The 16,929-nt window shown below is 39.3% G+C and overlaps 1 protein-coding gene and 1 long non-coding RNA gene across 5 annotated transcripts in view; one reads left to right on the top strand and one right to left on the bottom strand.

Moving 5' to 3' along the window:
- The first annotated feature begins 6,829 nt into the window (after positions 1-6,829).
- Positions 6,830-8,163, top strand: LOC140687684 (uncharacterized). The gene is made up of 2 exons (XR_012062117.1): positions 6,830-7,097; positions 7,734-8,163. It is a non-coding gene; the product is annotated as an uncharacterized lncRNA (long non-coding RNA).
- The window catches only part of SUPT3H (SPT3 homolog, SAGA and STAGA complex component), a 382,338-nt gene continuing 373,113 nt past the window's right edge, over positions 7,705-16,929 (bottom strand). For all 4 annotated transcript variants that reach the window (XM_072944891.1, XM_072944890.1, XM_072944893.1 and 1 more), the window contains one exon: positions 7,705-7,832. In XM_072944891.1, coding sequence (XP_072800992.1) covers positions 7,791-7,832 — 42 coding nt within the window. In that variant the 3' untranslated portion in view covers positions 7,705-7,790. The remainder of the gene's footprint in view (positions 7,833-16,929) is intronic.

The raw sequence follows: 16,929 nt of genomic DNA, 5'->3' as shown, positions 1-16,929 counted from the left end.
TGGGAAAACGGTGACCATCGTGCGCTAGTTAGCGTCGGGCCCTGCTCTCAGTGCCGGGGACACGACAGTGGACAAAACAGACCGTAATCCTTAATCTCAGACTGTCTACTCCTAGGGAGAGGAGACAAACAAAATAAATAAATGAGATGGTACATAAGTGTTAGAGTGAAAAAAGGAAAAAGGAAGGGGAGTATGGTATGTAAGGCAGAGACTGGGGTTTCAGTATTTAAGAGGCAGTTAGAGAAGAGGTTATTTGAGAAAAGCCTTGACGGCGAGGGAGCCGTGAGCGTGGCTTTTAAAGGTGGGGGCTTGTACTGCTGGGTTCTCAGGGTGTGCTCAGCCAACATCCAGCCGCTTTGTTGAGACCCATTTAGCTTCCATAATAATGATATGAAAAGATACCATTTACTGTGAAAACTGGTTATGACAGTTTATAAAAATGATTTACGGAATAAGTATAATCTTCATTTTCAGCTGAACAAGAAACATTAGAAACCCAACTGAAAGAAAACCACACACCTCAGTTTATTTTTAACTACGACTACCCGTCCTCTCTCAAGCCTGTCCCTCTTTCAGTTTTCATTACACATGATTTTGGAAAACCTGAATGGCACAGTTTAATATTAATAAATTTTTGAGGATCAGCTGGGAAAGGAGGTTAGAAAAAACAGGAGGAAATAGCCTATCCATATGAAAACAATAATCACATAATATTTATTGTCTGGGATTGAAATGTTTCAAATACGCAAAGCAATAAAATGTCAGGAAAAGCAAAACTTCCTAATGTTAAAAAGATCATAAATTTTCCCCAAAATACGACATATGAAAAAAGTTCAGGTGATACTTTATGTCAAAAGAAAAAAAAAACTTTAAATCTGAGCTCAAAAAGCTTAAAACCTTTAGTGGTGAGTAAATTGCCTTCCAAAGAACTGTGCAGACAACACGGTTACTGGAAAGCACAGAAAGCAATAGGTTTTTTCTGGGTTTTTTTTTTGAGCTTGAGAATCACTTTTTAACATAAATGAATTCGCTGACCCATGCATTCTATAGCTTGTACTTTGGCTACCTCTTAAATGAAAAAAATATGTAATGGCAGACAGCTACCAGGATTTCAATATCCCTTTTAAATGAATTTATATAAGTCACAATGGCACACACATAAATATTTAAAGCAGAGTGGCAACCTAAATGGGCAAAACATTTAATCTATAGATAATTTAATCTACGTGGCCTCTTGAGTCCCTTTTAGGAATCCCATGGTTCCCCACGGATCCTTGACTCACCAGGAACTGGAGACTCTGTATTGAGTGCTTGGCTTTCACAGGTGCTAAAAAAATTTTTTGAATGAATGAATGAACAGAGAGAAAGCAGGCATTTTAATTGCAAGCTACTGCTGGGTGATAAACTGTTGCTTCCAGCTTAGAAAATCTCATTTTCAGTCTAATTAGATCTTCATATTTGCTTTCGGTTCAGTGAACATGCTATTTTTATTAGCTTTAGGGAAATCTCATCCTAAAATAGCTCATTGTCTTTACAGTAAACTGGTGGGGGAGCCAGCATTGTTTTAAAAAACGGTGCTATAAACAAACACAGTAACACTGTTTCAAGCTGGTGTGGATTCAAGGAGGACACAAAGGTTCTTAGGTCTCTAGTAACACACAGCTGTGACTGAGGTTCTCTCCCTTTCTGAGGTCGTTGACCCCTTCCACCAAGACTGAAGTCAGAGTGACCTACTCACAAAGGCCACAAGACAGCTGATGCCTGGGCTGCTTTGAACTGGGTTTCTCTGAAACACTATTGTCTTAAAGAAAAAGCCTGTGATCATATATAGTTGAGATTTGCAGCCAAGTTAAGTAACACAAGCATCAATAAGCAATTAAACAAAAACCTAATCAAAAAAAAAAATCTTGTGTTCATGCCTAAATGAATAATTTCTATCAACCAACAAATGTTTATTGAATATCTAATATGTACATGTGGTGATGACAAAAAAAATCTAGATTCAAGATTTGTCCTCGAGAAATTGTTAATCTGGGGCAGGCTACAACGCACACAGAGATGATTAGGGACAGAAAATAGGAAGTAGAGAGACCAACAGGGGCTTAAAAAGTCCCGAGGACGCAGAAGGCCTTGTGCGCTGAGGCAGGAAGGAGGCCTTATGGGAAAGAAGATGAAAGGAGGCCACCTTGAAAACCTAGGGAGAGGCAGGTTAACAGGCACATAACTGCACACTGTAGGGGAAAGGTGTGTATGTGACCTTGCGCGTCTCCACACGGGCCACGTGGGCAAGGTTCCACCCTCACCTGCCATCATTTAAGGGACATGGCAAGACTGCTAGTCCTGGGGGGAGTGGGGTCATCTGCCTCCCTGGGTAAGGATGCAAGCTATAAAGCTGCCTGTTAGTGGTGTGCAGTGGGTGTCCCATGACACAGTGACCCACCACTCTTCTGTCAGCGGCCCCCCCTGGGTTTGGGACCTTCCAGTGGGACCAGGGCCCTGGGGAGCTGCACCATGCTGGTCTTGCTGAGGCCGCAGGTGAATCATCAACTCCCCACACCCACCTGGGCGCATCAGCCAAGCCTGGGGAGTGTGGCCAGTCAACCCGCCAGTGCAGGAGTCTCTGCGGCTTAGGGACTGCTTGACGGGTTGGCACACAGAGGTCTGGGAGGAGTGACAGAGGTGGCCAGTGTACTGGCAGGCGAACTAACTTCTCCCAAGTGGAGTGGATGGAAAGAGTAAACCGACACCATTCAGAAAAGACAGAAAGCTGCAGGTGTACCGGTCCCTAGGCTGAGGCACGGCTGGTTGGGATCTTAAATGTAAGTCAGAAAGTGACTTGTCCTGAGGCAGAAGAGACCCCGGGGTTGAATTTAACGAGCTGCTACCTACTGATGAGTGAGGAAAACCATCATTTCTAATTCAGGTTGTGCTCAGCAACTTCCCGCTTTGTTCAATGTGTCCATTGCTGCCCCCAGGCGCACACAAACCTGTGTGAGCAGACAGTGACGAGATCATAGTAAATGGGCAAACGTCTAAACGGGGCGCTTGTGTGAAGTCTCAAGGGGCTGCCTTCTGTACCTGCCACTGCAAACGTGTGCAAACAAGATGGGGCTGCCTTCACAGCATGGGGATTTATTTTATGCTGGTAGGGAAGTGTAAAAGAGTAGCCCGTGTAATTAGAGCCTTCTGGAGAACTCCAGTCTCCACAGAGGAGAGGCCTGTGCACAGGCATCTTTGAGGACGTTTCTCTCATGATCTGTATAGGGGTTCCTAGTGTGTGCACTGATCATGCGCATTTACCTTCAGGTTTCAGATGTTACAGAGGACCTGGCGTCATTCTGTGTAATTATATTCTATTATACATTATGTGATATTCTATTATGTACGTAACACTTGGCCTTATGGAAGGAATGTTGAGTTAAAATGAGACTTTCTTGTACTCACGTTTTTAGGTTCCAAGAAGTGCTTCTAGGTTCAGGGCAGCAGTTCTCTTTAATACGTTATCACAACGCTTGAGTACAGTCTTTGCTGTGTGACAGCAGTTGAGAGTGTGAGCTCTGGGGTCAGTGTGCTGGGGAAATGCTGGCTCCATCTTGGACACTTGGGCATAAGGCACCAAACCTTCTGTCCTTAAATTTCCTTTCAACCAACTCTGGGCAACAGGGCCGATGACAATGCGTATCTCCTGGCGGGGTTGTGAGAATTTAATGAGATAACCACACAAAGTGCTTAGCACACAGGGTGGTACACCACGTCCTATAATTATTACGTGAAACTTATTATTAAAATGCTTACACAATATATCATCATTTTTGATAGCAAGTAAATTGTTACTTAATTAAGTAATCATGATGCTTGATTTTTCCTGTATCTTGTTCTATTTTTATCTTCCTTTGAAAAAAAAAGGGAAGAGTGACTGCTGGGTGGTGATGAGCAGAAAAGGGAGCATGAATGTAATACTTTACACAGAATCACAGTGGTTTCCAACAATGAAATATTGTATGTGGGTTGCTCATGAGTTTGTAGGAATTGATTGTTTTAAAATATGCTTCGATTGCCAAAATTCCCTTGGCTGATGACAGCCTGAGTATTTGATATTTTCTTCCAGAAAACAAATGTAAGTCTCTGTTTTATTATATATTTTTAAAGTGCTATGATATCACTAGCCTAGTCATGACACTAGAAATTTACTTTAAGAGATGTGACTTTTTAATATTTGAGTTTTTAAAGGCATCTGGCCCTTATTTAACCATCACATTTACATCCAGTTCCTGCAGGCATGGTTTTGTTGTTTAAGCTTGGCTTGATGCCCTCTGCAGAAAGCCTTTGCTTTGATGAACACAACTCCACTAAAACTGCTAGGGTCCCCTCCCCCCTCTGCCCCCCACCAAGTGTACAGTAAGAGCACAGAAAATTTCATCTTGGATTTCAAATAAGATAAAAATGAGACAGTAACTTGCTGTGGAATCAGCTTTACATGGCCGCCACTGCTATGACATACCCCACTCGATGTCCTTATATTATTTGCAGAAGTGTTTATGTACTATGAAATGTTCAGCCAGAGCATACAGGAAACTGTAAAATATTTTATAAGATGTATATACATGGTTGATGGTAGAGTTTTAAATGCAACCTGGGAAGGTTCTCTCTAAATTCCAGGAGGGCAGATGAGGGAGTCCTTTCTCTGCAGTGACTCGGTTTTATACAAGGGGTTATATGAACTGTCAGAAGTACCTGATGTGGGAACTACATAAAAGTTTTTTTTTTCTATAAAATCGAAGTTCATAATTTCTAGATTTACTTGTTTTATTTCAGAGCAAGAATCAAATCACAGTTATGTTTTTTTGTCTTCTACATGGTGAAGGCATTACGTGTGGATTGTTTGTTATTTTATAGGAATAAAGAACAGTAATAAATGAAGAATTCTCCCCAGATACAGGAATTATATACACCATTAAAAATATCTGTGCTTTTGATGGTTTTTAAATAACAACTCTTGGTTCTAAAACTGGAACATTATTTATGAATCACATGTGAAGGCGGGAAGGTTAATGACATAGCCTCAAAATGGCATGTTTGGAAAGTTGCATTTCCAAATTCAGGTGAAGGGAGAAATATTTCTATTTCCTTTACCCTCAAATTTACAAGGCAGTGTCAATTTCCCATAAGAGAAGTTACTTATTTACTTATTTATTTTCAAATTCCATCTCTAAAACACACAGGGCTACCAAAACAGACACTATTTTGTGTCTTCAGATTTGATTTACAATTGAATCTGATTTTTATTTTTGTTTTATAGCATCTACCTCATGAAGTCACTGGGAAGAGAAATGAAATAGCAAAGGTGAGGTTCCTGACACAAAGGAGGTGCTCAAAGTATATTAATTCCCTCCTCCCTTTGTTTAAATCGATGTATAACCGACATATTACAGATTATTTAATTAACATCACAGTCCCTCTGAAGATTTGATTTAACATAACACCTATGCTTCGGGATGTGCCCATAATTAATATCATTTAAAAAAATGTAGGTTATTGTCTAAGATAAACATGCCATAAGCCCTGACGTGTCCTGGTGCTGTCTTTCGCACACAGTGCGGGAGAGTGCAGGACCAGACTGGGAACGAGGGACCGTGGATCCGGCCTCTGGTCTGTCACCGCCATTCTTGAGTGACCTTGGAAGAGTCAGTTTTCCTCCCCAGGCCATCATTTTTCAGTTGTAAAACGAGTGGTTTTCTTCTTTTCTTTTCTTTTTTTTTTTTAACGAGTGGTTGTTTTCAGTGGTCTTTTAGACCATCTTCTGCTCTGACATTTTCAGATTCTACATAACACTTTAATCTTCAGAGAAAAACTTATTTAAATCACAGTTTCTGAAACTTTCCTTCTAGAAATGTTGTTTCTGTTTTCCTATACTCAATGCTTAAGGAAATTTTATTTCACTTAAAATTTGTGTTGTGCAAAAAGTCAAGAAAGAACCTAAGTGTAGAAAGGAAAAAAAAATTACAAATATTAATACTGAGCAATTATGGGGACATCTAGGCTGGTTTGGGACGGATAAATGACCTTGTTTTATTCTAAATTCAGCTCACTGGCTTATGATGAAAAGTGAAAGGTTATTATATGAACTTACTGGGCAAAACCAGATTTTATAAATAATTACCTGTCAGACTGTTCAAGATAGACAAACATACGCCAGACCAACAAAAACACAGACCTGTCATATTTCTGAGAGAAATGTACATTGAGTCTTCCTTCTCTGGGACTATAAGGAGATCAGGTAGAATAAAATGAAGGGAAAAAACCTAAACCCTGTATTTTCTGCCTTGTGCATATTTTAAAATGTATAATGTGGGAGAGGAGGAATTTTGATGTGAAAAATTAGCTCCTGAAAATTTTATACATCTATAAGCCTGGCATCGAAACCAAATACAATAAATGCTGTCGTTTTAAAAGTTAGGATGTTTACTGCAAGCTTATAATTTTCCATGATTAGGGACGCCAAGAAAAATAAGAATGATGATAAAAAGAAAAGTTTAATCATACATTTCACCAAGCACAGATGGAACATCAAAACCCTTTGGCAATTTTTTGATATTATGTATTTGCATTTTTTTGTTGTTTTTGACATGAAGATTTTTTCCAGAATGACTAACATAGAACAGGTAAATGATAGTTAACAAATGTGAACAACACAGTGCAATCACATTAACTGAGCCTCACAATGATCTGGTCACAGGAGGGAAATCTTTCATGCTTCTCATTTCTGTTTATATTAATTCTTTACAAAGGCTGTTTCAGGGTGTGTAAAAACCATGATAAAAGTAAAATTACACAAAACTCCTACTAAAGAATGAGAGAAATAACTTTTTTTTTTTTTTTCAATTCAAGTTGAATCAGGAACTGTGTATAGCTGCTGTATTTTGGTTTGGTTCCCAGAGTTACAGTTCCTCATTCACCGGAGAAAGTAGAGATCCCAGAGGGTAATTCAGCCGCTACCAGCAAGAAACTGCCCGGTGCACACCAGGGTTGAGGCGAGAAAGCAGATCGCTGGGCTCCCCTCCTCCTGATTCTAATTGTTTTGCTTTCAGATGGGCATAGTGAGTGTGTCGGGGGTGGGCCTGGGATCGGAGGGACAGGGGAAGGGGAGAAATGAAGATGGGGAAGAGAGGTCTACTTGAGAGAAACACACGGCAGATGCGCAGGGGGTTGGGAGGAAGGCAGGGAAACAACACGGACGCTACGCGTGGAGTGAAGGGCAGGGAAGATGTGAGCAGACAGTCCATCAGGCCAATTAGGTCTCTGATTAGTGTGAGTGTATAAAATGGACATTTGTCTCTAAGATCACGTAGATCTCAGCAGCAGATGTCGGAAAGTAAAGTTGGTGGGATTGTGCAGGGGAAAGCGACCATTCTTTTAATTTTGTTTTTTGTCCCAAATCTGGATTACAAAATGCATCAAACAAAACATAGACTAAACACTGAGAGAAAAAAAAAGACACTGCTTTTAAGATGTGAGCTGAGGGCAGTACATCTCGTCCAAATTAAAATTTCAGAATTGTGTGATGTGCATTCTTGTCCACCTACACACCATCCCAAACATCCTGCCATTAATTAGCTAAGTGGCCCATCTAGTAAACAAGACTAAGCATTGAGGGGGCTGGAAAAGGGCTGGAGTCAGCCAGTTGATGGTCACAACAAACCAATCCACTTCACTTGTATTTTATTTTGTCCAAGGAGTGGAACAGAAATCACCTGAACATAACACTGCCTTTCCTGTTGTAGTCAGTCACATCAGCAGGCCAGGAAAGCCATCCCATTCCTGCGGTAAGCACTCTGTCAAAGAAAAAGAAATCTGCAGTGAATTATCCCATCAAATCAAACCGGGAGAGGAGGCAAAAAAAGCAAGCAGAGCTTTCTTCCTGTTTTGTAGACTGCTGGCTGCAACCTAAGAGGGTGCGTGATCTGTACATTGCTGGTGGCCAAGCTCGAGCCACCACTGTGTCAGTCAGCATGGTTAACAAGTGGTTAGCGATTCTATTTTGGGGGAGTGGGAGATGTATGTAAAATAAGACATCACACTCTGTTAATTGATTGTGTTTGGTTAGGCCGAAGACACATTGTACTGAATCTGTTTGTCCTTTATAAACATGTGTTCTCTATTGAACATGCTCAAGAATCACTTCTAACTAAGTACCCTAATAGTCCATAAATTACTGACTCATTAAATGCTCCCCAGGCCTAATTTATAGTCTCAGCACAAAGCTGTGGGGACAGACACTAATAGAGGCCTTTCTCCCACCCGCCAACAATGCCGTGACCTCTAAGGAGCTCTGTACATTAGACGTTACAGAAAACTTCATTTTTACATAATTATATACATTCATGTATACATAGATGTATATATGGATATTCATGATGGGATAAAAATATTCCTGTAAAGGAAAATGGATCCTAATTGCAATAATATGATATATTCCAGTAAAGAAAGTAAAACGGCATGATTTTTTATCCCGAGAAATACAATTCTGCGTGTCAGAGCTGGAGGAACTGGGCCACACGGGACCTCAGTGACGTGTCCTGAGTTTCACAATGAGACCCATAGTGAAGCAGAATTAAAATCCAGGACTTAGGAATAAACTTCCTCTTTCTACTGCCATTGCTTTCATTATTTAAATTCGGAACAATCATAACCTTCAATTGGAGCTTTTCTACAATCTGTTTTCAGAAAAATGGGAAAATGACAAAAATCTCATTAGGGAATTTTTTTCCCTCTAGGCTAAGAACGCGGGCTTTTCTGGAGTCTGTATACTTTCAGTTCAATGAATTTACCTTCAATAGACATATTGTAGGAAATACAGCAGAAACTTTGATTTTTTATTGACATAGTTTACAATATTGTGTCAATTTCTGGTATATAGCATAATAATTCAGTCATACATATATTCCTTTTCATTATAGGTTACTACAAGATACTGAATATACAATATTCTGTACTATATAGAGGAAACTTGCTGTTTATCTAATTTATCTATTTTATGTATAGTAGTTAGCTGCAAATATTGAACTCCCAATTTATCCCTTCCCACCCTTTTCCCCCAGGTAACCATAAGCTTGTTTTCTATGTCTGTGAGTCTGTTTTATAAATAAGTTCATTTGTGTTTTTTTGTTTTTTTAGATTTCACAATTTTCAAAAGATATGTGGTATTTTTATTTCTCTTTCTGGCTTACTTTACTTAGTATGATGATCTCCAGGTCCATCCATGTTGTGCAAATGGCATTATTTTATTATTTTTATGGCTGAGTACTATTCCATCGTATACATATACCACAACTTCTTTATCTAGTCATCTGTCAGTGGACATTTAGGTTGCTTCCATGTCTTGGCTATTGTAAATAGTGCTGCTGTAAACACTGGGGTGCATATATATTTTCAAATTAAGAGTTCCTTCTGGATATCCACCCAGGAGTGGGATTGTTGGATCATATGTAAAGTTTGTTTAATCTTCTGAGGAATCTCCATACTGTTTTCCACAGACTGCACCAAACTACATTCCTACCAGCAGTGTAGGAGGGTACCCTTTTCTCAGCCTCTCCAGCATTTGTCATTTGTGGCCTTTTTAATGATGGCCATTCTGACTGGTGTGAGGTGATACCTCATTGTACTTTGATTTGCATTTCTCTGATAACTAGTGATACTGAGCATTTTTTCATATGCCTATTGGCCATTTGTATGTCTTCATTGGAGAATTGCTTGTTTAGGTCTTCTGTCCATTTTTGGACTGGGTTTTTTTGTTGTTATTAAGTTGTATGAGCTGTTTATATATTCTGGAAATTAAACCTCTGTCAGTCACATCATTTATTCCGTAGGCTGTCGTTTTGTTTTGCTTATGGTTTCCTTTGCTGTGCAAAAGCTTATAAGTTTAATTAGGTCCTGTTTGTTTATTTTGATTCTATTTCTATTGCCTGGGTAGACTGCCCTAGGAGAACACTGCTAAGATTTATGTCAGAGAATGTTTTGCCTATGTTGAAAAAATGATTGCTAAAATATACTAAAAAAAAAAAAAACAAACAAGACAAAAACAAACTGGACCCAAGCTTTTTCGAAAGGCTTCTACCAACATGAGGTGAAACAAAAATGGTTTCCTGAAAAATGGTTTCCTGAATAACAGTTAAGCATAAAATTCAATTAACTTCAAAACCTTCCCTCCAAATCACCTGCTTACGTCGGATTTACTGTGGTGTCAGGCTTTGGAGCCCTGGCTTAAGTGTCATCCACTGGTCGTGCTGTTACACAGCTGACTCCGGCTCAGCGTGTCAAGGATGAGAAAACAGGGGCACGTTCCCCGTTTCCTCCCTCAGGGCTTTCTCCGCGAGCTTGACCTCCCTGCCGGACAGCTCGTGCACAGGACGCTGCCGGCTAGAAGCAGACATTCCAGCAAGGGCTAGGAAACCCCAACTCCACCTCCTGAGCCGGTGCCGGAGCACGGTGCTGAGTGAGGTCCCTGGAGAGCCGCAAATAACCTGCAGGGATGGATAGAGTGTCTTCCCACAACCACAGGCCGGGGAGCCTCAGGCCTTAAACAGCCCCGGCCGCCTCCGAGAGGCTCATGCCCCAGTAATACTTAGCTCTGATATTTCACATTTTACAACCACAGCGACAAACTTTAACATAATATTTAAAGCACAGGGATGGTTTACATGGAGATAAATGGACCTGGGAGTAAAGCTGGATTCCTTTTCAAGGTAAATGGCTGAAGTGAGCCTTGCTTGAAAAAGAAGTCTTGGCTCAGGAGAAGACTTGACTGAGCCCCCCTGAGAATTACCCAGTTAAATCTTTCCAGGGTGAGTGAGCTGAAATGATTCTCTCTAGGATTGAAAAGGTCACTTTTCAAAGATCAGTTCACCTTCACAGATAATTTATCAGTATTATTTGCAAACAACTAAAAAGATTACAGGCTTATTTAATAGCACAGACCCTCAAATAGCGAAGTCTACTGAGAAAAACCAAAGTTTAGAGCTGACCCTGATTTCTGGAATAAGTTCTTTGTATTCTACGTCTAAAATAAAGGACAAACAAACAAGCATGTGTAATTAGTGAAGGGCAGTTTCAGCAAATCAATCCCCAAGGGTCCCCCACGCTGAGTCACTACTTTTTCCGTTTGATGTATAAAGGATGTATGTTGTCTGTGTAGGGCGATTATGGGAACGTCGCAGATTTGGCATCCTTTCCAGAGTAAGCAACTTGAAAGGAAGATGGATGAAGACAACTCATCTTTGTGTCAACTGTGAATTTCTCTCTATTTGTGTTGCAAATGCTGAAACTAAATTTAAACATTGCTTGGTGTGAGGACCCTCCAGAGGCCACGTTCTCATGAAACACTCCGTAGCCCACTCACTCTCTACTGTCAGAGCCTATGAACGAGTCCCAGCTCTACATCTTCACAGATACTCTTAGTAAAACCTAGACCTTGACCAGAAAAAGCCAGGACTTGCCCAGCTATTTAACAGTATAAATTAATGACACAATCAGACTTCTCTCCAACCAGCTCTTACCTGCTATAGGCCACTTAAGCTTTATTTGTGACTTAATAAAGCTCTGTTCTCAAGCCCTAGTTGCTCCCATGTGACTGTGTTGAAAAGCTCAGACAGTAGCATCTCTCAAAGTTATTAAAGATTTTTTTAAAGGACCAGTTGTAGTTCTTAGGTTTTTTTCCCTTAATTGGGTATCAAGCTAGATTCTCATGTTTGACATCCTTTATTCAGCTTCAAATTATGACCTGTTACTGGATTCTCAATCTATCTGGATAAGCAGACACAGATTCTACCTAATGCACTGAGCATTGGTGGGAAAATTAACTCATAAGTGTGCACTTTTAAAATATGACTTAAAAAATCTGCATATGGACAATGGACAAGCTAAAGGAAACATTAAAATCTCAAACTGGCTTGTTTTCTATGGTTCATCATAAATTGCATGTTGTAAGAAATACAAAGTAATATTAAAAAGCAAACGATTATTTGTCTTAAGCAAAAGACAAATAAATATGCTACAAAACATACCCTGCAGTTCCAAATTGAACATGATTGTGTTTGTTACTTGTGTCCATTAGCCTAATCAGTAAGGCTTTAATTATACATAAAACCACCCCTCAGTTCAGACCCACGTTTTATTCTCACTACATTTCCTGATTTTTTTCTGCTTTCTTTAAGTAAAATAAGAATTTTAGGGACTGATATCAGCAAGATTGTAGACTAGAAGGTCCCAAAACTCGTCTTTTCCACAAAAATAGTTCTGAATACCAACAGAGAAGCAGCAGAAACTTTCTGGAGCTTAAAAACCAAGCCTGACCACATCAAAAAGTATAGGAAGCATTTTTTTTCTTTTGCATCACTCCATCCAGGAAGTTCCATATGTGCCTGATCCCAGAACCCCAGCTCCACTGCCAATCTGAGTACCAATGCACCAAACCTGGCATTGAAAAGGAGCCCCTTGGCTAGAACTTCCTCCCACAGGCAAAAAAGGAAGATCCCAGCAGCCCTGGATACCACTGCCACTTGCAGGACCTCCGCAGTCTGGGCCACTGAAGATCTCTGCAGTCTTTGTCATGTTGACCTTGGCTGATGGAGCAGCATACAAACTCACTATGCTCTCCCCAGAATCAGAGCTGCTGAAACCCACCCAGCCACAGCCCTCACAGACACCTTCAGGTGAAAGTCCTTCCCCATCAGAATCAACCTGAAAAGGCCAGAGGTGACTGCTCCCTCAAGTGTACAAACGTCAGTGCAATGCAAAACATGAAAAAGCAAGGAAACATAACACAACTAAAGGAATTCGATAATTTTCTAGGAACTAACCCTAAAGAAATAGTTATCTGTGAGTTACCTGAAAAAGAATTCAAAATAATTATTTTAAGAAAACTAATAGACAACTCAAAGAACTCAGGAAGGCAATGCATGAACAAAATGAGACGTTAAAGAGACAGAAATCGTAAGAACAAAAGAAATTTTGGTGCTGAAAGATACAATGAATGAAATGAAAAATGCAAGAGAGCTTCAAAAACAGGCTCAATCAAGCAAAAAATGTGCAAATTTGAAGATAGATTTCTTGATATTATTCATTAAGAGGAGAAAAGAAGTAAGAACGAAAAAAGAGTGAAGAAAGTCTATGTAAATTAGGAGACACCATTAACTGAAACAATACAGTCAACCCTCCTCATCTGCAGGTTCTGTGTTTACACATTCAACCAACTTCTGGTCAAAAATAGTTGGAAAAAAATTCCAGGAAGTTCCAAAAAGCAAAACTTGGATTTGCTGTGGGCTGGCAACTATTTACATAGTATTTACATTGAATTAGGTATTATAAGTAATCTAGAGATGATTTAAAGTATATGGGAGGATGTACATAGGTTACATGCAAAACTGTTATTTTATATAAAGTACTTGAACATCTGCAGATTTTGGTATCCATGGAAGGTCCTGGAACTAATTTCTCTGCAGATTCTGAGGGACGACTGTATTTGATTTACTGGAGTCCTTAGATGGAGAAGAGAGAGAGAGGGTCAAAAAACTCATTTAAAGAAATAATGGTTGAAAACTTCTGGTATCTGGGGAGAGATATGAGCATCCAGATACATGAAGCTCAAGGATCCCCAAACAGATTCAGCCCAAAGAGATTCACTGAGACATATTATAACCATAATCTTAAAAATCAAAGAATTCTGAAAGCAGCAAGAGTTTAGTCATTACATACAAGTGAACCCAGCTAAGGTTATCAGCAGATTTCTCAGAAGAAACCTTGCAGGCCAGAAGAAAATGAGAAGACATGTTCAAAGTGTTGAAACAAAAACCAAAAAAACCCACCAATCAAGAATTCTTTACCCAGGAAAGTAGTTTCTGGATAGAGAGAAAGCCTTTCTCAGATAAATTCCCTCAGCTTTTGTTTATCACCACTATACCTACCTTACAAGAAATACTAAAGGGAGTTCTTCAAGCTGAAGCAAAAGTATGCTAACTAGTAACGTGAAACCTATGAAAGTATAAGTCACTGAATAAAGGTAAATCTATAGATAAATTCAAAATATTTTAATACTGCAATGGTGGTATGTAAATCAATTATGTGAAAAAACCATAGCTGAAATATTTTGTCATTGATACATGCTATTAAAAATGGAAGTTGTGATACTGACAAGGTGTGTGGGGGACAAGTAAATGTGTAGAACATCTTTATGCAATTAAAGCTGTAACCATCACAAAATAGACTGTTATAAGATGTATTATGAAAGCCTCGTGGTAATGGCAAAGCAACAGACTGTAACTGGAATAGAGAAGAGACTCACAGCATACCACTACCAAGAAGTCATCAACGCTTAAAGTGAGACAGCTAGAGAGAAAGGAAGGAGGAAACTACAAGATCATCAGAAAACACTTACCAAAATGGCAACACTAAGTCTTTACCTATCAGTAATCACTCTAAATGGTTTAAATATTCCAGTTAAAACACACAGAGTGTGTGAATGGATTAAAACAACCAACCAACCAAACAAAAAGAACCAACTGTATGCGGCCTACAAAAGACTCACTTAAGCTTCAAAGATACATAGGCTGAAAGTAAAGGGAGGAAAAAGCGATTCCCTGAAAATGGGAAACAAAAAAGAACTGGGGTAGCTATATTTATGTCAGAAAAAATAGACTTTGAATCAAAAGTTGTAAGAGGAGATACAGAAGGTCCTTACACGGATAAGGGGTCAATTCATCAGAAGGCTGTAACAGTTGTAAATATATATGCACTCGTCATCAGAGCATCTAAATATATTAAAGCATTTTTTACAGATCTGAAGGCAAGAAACAGCAATATAGTAATAGTAGGGGACTTCTATCCATTGTTGAAAGTGGGGTATTAATCATCCAGACAGAATATCAATAAGAAAATAATGGGCTTGACCTACACTTGAGGCCATTTGGATCTAAAAGACATTCAAGTTCCAGCAGCAGGATACACATTCTTAAGTACAGATATTCTCCAGGGTAGACCATATCTCAAAACAAGGCTTAAACTTAGGAAAACTGAAATCATACCAAGTTATCTTTTCTAAATGCAATGAAACTAGAAATCAGTAACAAGAGGAAAGCTAGAAAATTCACAAATACGTAGAAATAAAAAACTCCACACATCTGAACAAATGGGTCAAATAAGAAATCAAAAGGGATGTTAAAAAAATCTTGAGACAAACAACAAAAGCCCTACAAACATACCAAAACTTACACAGCAAAAGCAGCTCTAAATGCCTACATTAAGAAAAAGATTTTAAATATATAAAGTTAGGTTGCTTATTTAAATTGTCCCTCAATAAAGCTAGACAAAAAGGAAAAAAATTATAGGTCTCAAATTCACTTACAAATATTTCAATTTTTCAAAGGCCTAAGACAGAAGATTTTGATTCTACAACCTGAATTCCTATACAATGGCATAATTTGATTTTAGCACATCTCAGATATTAAGTTCTAACTCTGTATAAGTCACTATGTGCTTGGTGGTGCAAAGGACACAAAGCTATATAACACAGTCCCTGCAGTCACTAAAGATTCCAATTTACTGTCAGTGGTTTAACCACCACAAGTAAGATGTATTAAAAGGTCATTCTCAAGGGTTACAAAGAGAAAACATAAGCAATCATTCTGTTTGCTCTTACTTTTAATTACAATATTTAATTTCAAATAACAAAAGAACACAAGATTTGTGTATTTCTCAAAGCAGGGAGGGGCAAATATTTAAAAAAATACATTTTTAATGGGTTATGAAGTACTTCCATGTCCATATCTAATTTAACTTTACCACAGCTAATAAAAAAGGTCCTATTTTTCTCCTTTTTAAGGTGACAAGTCTAGTGACTGGTAGATTTAGGATTCAAAGCCCAGGGCCTGTATTCTTTTCCTTATGCCAGATTGTCTTACACGAAACAAAAGAAAACAAAGAACCCCCTGAAATATGGCCTGATTTATTCCATCCAAATTACCAGAGGCATATTGTCCTCCCACTCCTAACGAACTCGATTCTTGCTAAAACATCACCTAGAGTAAATCAGAGTTGTACTTCAAATTTCAACTAGAGTAGCCCAGCACGGTGCTGCCGAGTACAGCGATGGGACTTGAACCTGAATCATCTTCATTCTCAGCTAGTGCTTATTTTCCAGACTAATTTTAAGAATAGTGTGTGATAAAAAGCACTGTGCATCCAGATCACCTGGGGAGTTTAAAAAAGTGAAGCCAGAATATGTTACTTATTTTTTTTAAGTCAGTTGGGCTGAGTAGGATCAGGGTTTGGAATGTCTTAAAACCAATCCAGGTGACCCAGATGCACGTGAGGGCTGACGGCGGCGGCAGAGGCGGCGAGTATACCGTTACCAGGACCCCAAGTGGTACTGTCAATAAATGGAACCCTTTCAGAGTCTGTCATGATGATACAGTAAACAGTATTTCGTAATGGAAATCCTGCTATTAGCATTTAATACAAAAGAAGTGTACGTTCTTTTTTACGCAGAGAGCAGACGGGTTACCTGCGTCTTTCACATTCCTTACTTCCTGTGGGTTCTGTAGACCAGTCACTGTTTTTCCTTCCCAGATGCTGTGATGCCCTTGTTAGGGACACAGCCCTTCAGATGGCCACAGCACGTTTAGTTCCATAATGACAAAAAGGATGTGGAAACTAAGCCTATTGACCCCAGTTGAACAAATCTTTTGCTTACATCTAAAACCAAGGAACATTAAAGTTTTGGAATTAGAGAGTATCTTTGTGAACTCTAGGCCAGTTCCTAATTTAACAGATGAAAAAAAACTAACGTCCAGAGACAGTGACCCATCCATGGTCATGTGGGCAGGGCCCAGGTTCCTGACTCACTCTAGGGCTCTTTATAGATGGTTCTCATTCTGCCCA

Source organism: Vicugna pacos, chromosome 20, assembly GCF_048564905.1.
Source record: "Vicugna pacos chromosome 20, VicPac4, whole genome shotgun sequence".
Taxonomy (NCBI): Eukaryota; Metazoa; Chordata; class Mammalia; order Artiodactyla; family Camelidae; genus Vicugna; species Vicugna pacos.
This window is presented reverse-complemented; position numbering and strand designations above follow the sequence as displayed.